This window comes from Plasmodium reichenowi, chromosome 10 (assembly GCF_001601855.1).
Source record: "Plasmodium reichenowi strain SY57 chromosome 10, whole genome shotgun sequence".
Taxonomy (NCBI): domain Eukaryota; phylum Apicomplexa; class Aconoidasida; order Haemosporida; family Plasmodiidae; genus Plasmodium; species Plasmodium reichenowi.
The window spans coordinates 377,219-384,010 of record NC_033655.1 but is presented as its reverse complement, the minus strand read 5'-3'; the positions used below and the strand labels follow the sequence as shown (position 1 = coordinate 384,010).

The 6,792-nt window shown below is 17.2% G+C and overlaps 3 protein-coding genes across 3 annotated transcripts; 2 read left to right on the top strand and 1 right to left on the bottom strand.

The window, feature by feature from the left end:
- Positions 1-652: 652 nt before the first annotated feature.
- PRSY57_1010900 (putative membrane protein) lies at positions 653-1,180 on the top strand (the record flags this gene model as incomplete). Its single annotated transcript, XM_012907698.2, has 1 exon — positions 653-1,180. One exon carries the CDS (start codon positions 653-655, stop codon positions 1,178-1,180), a length of 528 nt encoding a protein of 175 aa, XP_012763152.1.
- Positions 1,181-3,049: 1,869 nt separating this feature from the next.
- On the top strand, positions 3,050-3,865 carry PRSY57_1010800 (proteasome subunit beta type-5, putative; the record flags this gene model as incomplete). Its single annotated transcript, XM_012907697.2, has 1 exon — positions 3,050-3,865. The coding sequence occupies one exon, from the start codon at positions 3,050-3,052 to the stop codon at positions 3,863-3,865; it is 816 nt and encodes a 271-aa protein (XP_012763151.2).
- Positions 3,866-4,595: 730 nt separating this feature from the next.
- PRSY57_1010700 (putative membrane protein) lies at positions 4,596-6,578 on the bottom strand (the record flags this gene model as incomplete). Its single annotated transcript, XM_012907696.2, has 1 exon — positions 4,596-6,578. The coding sequence occupies one exon, from the start codon at positions 6,576-6,578 to the stop codon at positions 4,596-4,598; it is 1,983 nt and encodes a 660-aa protein (XP_012763150.2).
- Between the last annotated feature and the right edge of the window lie 214 nt (positions 6,579-6,792).

The following is a 6,792-nucleotide window of genomic DNA, read 5'->3' as shown; positions in this document are numbered from 1 at the left end:
AAAAAAAAAAAAAAAAAAGGAAAAAAAAGCTACCTGGAGTTATTATTTTTACATTATTATATTTGAAATTCATGTTATTACATGCTATTTAAATGGCTCTAATTTTTTTTTTTTTTTTTTTTTTTTTTTTGTCTGTCCAGTTGATATGAACTGTTCAGGCAAAAAGTATATATAATATATATATTGACAAAATAGCTGTACGAATTAAAATTAAAAGAAATAATAATTTATAATATATCATATTATATATATATATATATATATATATATATATATATATTATGTTTGAATAAATAATATGTTGTTTTAATACTTGAATACATATTTATTATCATTATATATTTATGAATTGACGCTCATATATCATTATATTTTATTTTTATTAAATTTTTTTCAAATATATACAAAATTTTCGTTATAGTGACTACATATATATATTTGAGCCAGAAATATAGAGATTATCAAAAAAAAAAAAGAAAAAAGGGAAATCAACAAATAACAACATATATATATATATATATATATATATATATTCGTATTTGTATTTGTATTTATTTAAAAAATATATATATTTTTTTTTAAGAAATATATATTTTTATTTATTTATAATTGCGTTATTTTATTTTTTTTACATATCGAATAATTTGAAAAAATGGGTTGGTTTGGAAAGATGGAAAAATGTTGCTGCTTTCCTTTAGCAGGAGGATGTCTTGGAGGAGCCATGTTTCATTTCATGATTTGTATTACATCAATTTTTTCAACCACAAAAGATTATAAAAATATGACTATAGCTTCTAATGCAATATTAGGATGTTTAATAGTTCTTGGATTACTACTTAAGAATTTTATTGTGTTATATATTGTTGCATTGTTTGTAGCCTTTCTTTTAGGTATATATATTATAATTTTTGTATTTCTAGTTATTGCCTTATTTGCAGCAAATAACATACCGTTTGAACATAAATTATTAACAGCACTTACTGTGTTAACTATAGTACTTATAACAGCTTCGTTTCTTAACATTTATATTTCTACATGTCGAGTTATAAAATCTGGAGGAACTGGATGGGAATATAAAAGCTATATGGAAATAGAAAAGGAAAAACAAATAGAAAACAAGGAAAAACAAAACCAGAAAAAAAAAGAAGATGCAATGATAAATAATGATTACAATGCATAAATGTATAAATAAATAAATATATATATATATATATATATATATATATGTAATATATTTTTTATTACAATAGAATAGAATAATACAATATATCATTGTATATATATAAAACTGACATACACTTAAATGGATCAATTTGAATTTTATCTTTATTATAATATTTAAATATCAAGAGCACAAATTAAGAACATTTTTTCCTTATTTCATAATAATCTAATTATTACCACATTTATATAAGAGTTTGAAAATAGACCTATACTTTCATGTGTTTATATATATATATATATATATATATATATAATTAGTTTATGAATAGATTTTATTAATAATAATTTTTATGAATTAGAGATCATGTTTTGTATTCATATAGCATTTACTAAGAAAATGTTAAATTAAAAATAATTCATTATAATATATATATATATATATATATGTATGTATTTATGTATATTTATTTATTATTTATTTTTTTTTTTTACTAAATATTGCTTAATTGTAATATTAATATTTTAAAAATATTTATAGACATGTAATATTACTAATAATATCAAAAAGATAATTACGTAATATTTATAAATTAAATTTTCTTTCTTTCTTTCATTTTTTTTTTTTTTTTTTTGTTGTTTGTTTAAAATATAACTTTTTATATTATATATATAACAAAAATTAAATCGAGAAAAAACAAAGGAATTTATAACAATATATGTCTGTGTAAAATGTTCACATGAGACCAGGAACACAAAAATATATATAATAATATATGTGTATATTATACACATATATACATATTTGTGTGCATATATTATATATATATTAATATATATTTAAAAATACAACTGTTTTATATATTATTTAAATAAAAATTTATTATCATTTTAAATAATAATAATAGCAGACTAATTATAACCAAATCATTTGAGGAAAAAAATAATAATAATAAATAGAATTCGTTATAATATATGTCCTTAATTATAATATTATATATATATATATATATATATATGTAAGTAAAAAATGTACTTATATTGAATATATTTGAATTTCTTGAAATTCTCAAAATAAATATTATGTAAATATTGTATAAAATTTGTTATATGTTATTTACTTTTATTATTATTTTTTTTTTTTAAAAAGAATATAATTATTTATATTATGATATTACCGTATTTTTATATTACCTTATTAAAAATATGTGCGCTAAAAAAAAAATTATAAAATAAAATGAATAAAAATATATATATTTTAACATAATAAATATAAAAATATCACAATATATAAAATATATCATCACGATATTATAATCTAAAAAATATCAGAAAAAAAATGTTTGTGTTATAATGCGATGATATATATATATTATAATATTTAATAAAAACAAATTTTATCAACTTTCAGAATATTAGAGTATTGCTGTATATATAATTATATGTATATATAAAAGTATTATAATACATATATTATATTATAAAAAATATATATATATATATATATATATATATATTATATATATATATATATATAAGATTTTGCATTGTATTTATTTTTTAAAATCCCAAAAGGTCAAAAAAAAAAAAAAATCAGAATTATTATATATTTATAATATTATAATTATAGTATTATTTATTTTGTAATAAATGTAAATAATAATAACAATAAATTAAACCATAATATAATTTTATCTTTTTTTTTTTGTTTTTTTTATTTTTTTTTTTTATTTAAGATATAAAAATATATATATATATATATATATTTTATATTTTGTGTTTATTTAATTATTTCTAATTTTAATTTTTATATTATCTCAAGTTAATCATTAAAATATATTATACATATTTACAATAAATTTTTATAAAAAGGAGAAAAAAAAAAAAAATGGTAATAACAAGTGATGAAAGTTTTATGAATGAAATTGATAATTTAATAAATGATGTGGAAGATGAAAGAATAGATAATGATGAATTAGAGTTTTGTGTAGCTCCAGTGAATGTACCAAGAAATTTTATAAAATATGCACAAACTCAAAATAAGAAATTATTTGATTTTCATAAAGGTACTACAACTTTAGCATTTAAATTTAAAGATGGGATAATAGTTGCAGTAGATTCCCGAGCATCTATGGGATCTTTTATATCTTCACAGAATGTTGAAAAGATTATTGAAATAAATAAAAATATTTTAGGAACAATGGCAGGAGGAGCTGCTGATTGCTTATATTGGGAAAAATATTTAGGTAAAATAATAAAGGTTTATGAATTAAGAAATAATGAAAAAATATCAGTACGTGCAGCTAGTACTATATTAAGTAATATATTATATCAATATAAAGGATATGGTTTGTGTTGTGGTATTATTTTAAGTGGTTATGATCATACCGGATTTAATATGTTTTATGTTGATGATTCAGGAAAAAAAGTGGAAGGAAATTTATTCAGTTGTGGTAGTGGTAGTACATATGCTTATTCTATTTTAGATTCAGCATATGATTATAATTTAAATCTAGACCAAGCTGTTGAATTAGCTAGAAATGCAATTTATCATGCTACTTTTAGAGATGGTGGTTCAGGAGGAAAAGTAAGAGTTTTTCATATTCACAAAAATGGATATGACAAAATAATTGAAGGAGAAGATGTTTTCGATTTACATTACCATTATACTAATCCTGAACAAAAGGATCAATATGTTATGTGAATAAAAATTTATGTAACATTCCTATATGATAATGTGTAATAAGAAAAATTATTACATATAATTATTTATATTAATAATATGTTTACTAACCTTTTTTTTATTTTTTTATTTTATAATAGTTATTGTTTAAAATGATTCAAAGGTATATATATATATATATATATATATATACAAATAATATGGGTTAATTTTATTGCGTCTTTGTTTTTTTTTATTTTTTTATTATTTTGAACAATATATGTTTACTAGCTATTTTTTTTTTTTTTTTTTTTTTTTTTTCTCTTTTATGTTTTATATTACATAATCAGAATATTATGAACAAGTTTATAAGATTTTAAAAAAATGGCTAGTCCATAACATTACCTTTTTTTTTCTTTTTTTTATTTTCATTTTTTGAACAAAGGTATATAATATAAAAAATATATTTATAAAAATATTTTCATTTTGTATTCTTTTATAAATGATTTATTTTTTAAAATATTTGAAGAAAATCAATTGGGTGTAAGTTTTTTTTTGTGTACGTTGTACATCATATAAGACAAAAAATAAGATAGATAAATAAATAGGTAAATACATACATACATATATATGTATATATATATATGTTATATAATTAATTAGGCGTGAAAATGAATGCGCATTATTATGATAGTTGTACAATTTTTATAAAAAATAAAATTCATCAAATAATTTGGGCTCATATATATATATATATATATATTTAAAAATTTTATATGTAATTAATAATTTTAAGCATTACTAGATTTTTTAATAAATAGCTAGTAAGGACAGAAAATATAGAATAACAAATATAATTTTGGTCAGTAGATATAAATATATGGTATGCTATAATATTACATATAATTGTGTATATGTTTAAATAAATGTTTATATAATTATAATTGAATATTTTAAGTATAAAATAAATGACTAGTGGATAATTACTAAGTACAAAAAGCATAAAAAGATAATTATATTTAACCATTGTAATTTTAATATTATATTTATGTTGTTGATATAATTTGAAGAAATAAGTAAAGATACATAAGAATAAAAAATAAGTAATATAACTAATAATAACTGTTTTAAATTTCTTAAAGGAGAATGTTGAATTACAAATTTTTAAAATATATTTTTCATTATCTAACTCTGAAAATAGAAGTTTTGAATACATACTAATTTGTTTGATTTGAAAAGTATCTTGAATTTTATTTTGTTTTTTTGTTATTTCTGCCATTTTTTTATTTAGTGTCGAATTTATATTTTTTAAAAATTCATTACATAAGTCATCAAATGGATATAATATATTATGAAAATTATCATTATTATTATGACACATTTTTTTATTGTTGTCCTGATTTTTAATATGATTATTTGTTGATGTGAAATTATTGAATGTGGAGATTTCACTTTGATGTACACAATTATTTTGAAGGTCGTTTTTTTTTTTTGGATCGTTCCTATATGTATTTGTTTGACTTTGTATATAATTTTTTTTTTGAATAAATTGATTATAAAAAAAGATATTTTTAATAAATTTAAAAATAAAATCTATATTTAAATTTTCTTTTTCTTTTGGTTCTAGAACAATTTTGTAGTCATGTATATTATAATAAACAAGAATATTTATAATTTGAAATAAATCATTATATTCCTCTGGATTTTTTAAAGTTATTATATTATTTTTGAGTAAGGTCTTATTCTTTTTAAAATAAAAAATGGAATCATATTTTAATATGTATTTTATTTTTGATATAGATTTATTTATAAAATGTAATATATAATATAATATTTGTGATCCTGCAATTTTTTTAAAACAATGTGTTTCATACCATATGGTTTTGTTATTTCTATTGTCTTTGTAGGAAGAGGTATAGATATTATCATTATTTATATTATTATTATTATTATTATTATTATTATCATTATTTATATTATTATTATTATTATTATTATCATTATTTATATTATTATTATTATCATTATTTATATTATTATTATTATCATTATTTATATTATTTTTATTTATGTGATCATTATGTAACTTACTATTTGTAGGAAGAGTTGTATTATATTTCTTAATATATTTTCCATTATTATTAATAAAAATATCTATTAATTCTTTATCATAATCTTGTTCTACTTTAAATTGTCTATTAACTATACACAAATTATAATCACTAAATTTATTATTAACAATGCATGTAAGATATTTATTTTTATGTATATTAACTAAGTTACTCATATTATAATTATTAAATATATTATATAAACCATACAATTTGTGTTTATCATTATATTTATAGATAAAAAGTGTATAAGACGAACAGTCATTCTTATATTTATCAGTTCCTTGTATATATTCTTCAAAATTATTTTCCATAAAAAATATATTTGATAAAATTCCCGTATTTTTTATATTCTCTCTCTCGAAATTTGGATGCAAATAAGCATTAATTATTAAAAATATAATTATCATTTTTAAAAAGAAATTATTAATAAATTTGTCATGATATTTTATACGATTAAAAACTATATGTCTATATATCTCAGGTTTAAGGAATAATATATTCAGAAATATTATAAAACGATTCTTCTCTACATATTCATCACATATCTTATTACATCGATTGCATTCATTTAATCTAATATTATTTTTATTATATACAGTATATAAACTACTATTCGAACTTCCACATTTTATGCATATCATTTTCTCTTTATCTTTAGGAAATTTATCTTAATATCTCTTTCATATCTTTCATATTATTATTATTATTATTCTTTTTTTTTTTTTAATTATTTATAAAGCACACAAGAAAAAAATAAAATTCAAAAATTTAAATTCGAATTAAATTATTTATATAAATATTTCATTTTTTTGTTTAAATTGGTTAATGATTACACAAAAAAAAAAAAAAAAAAAA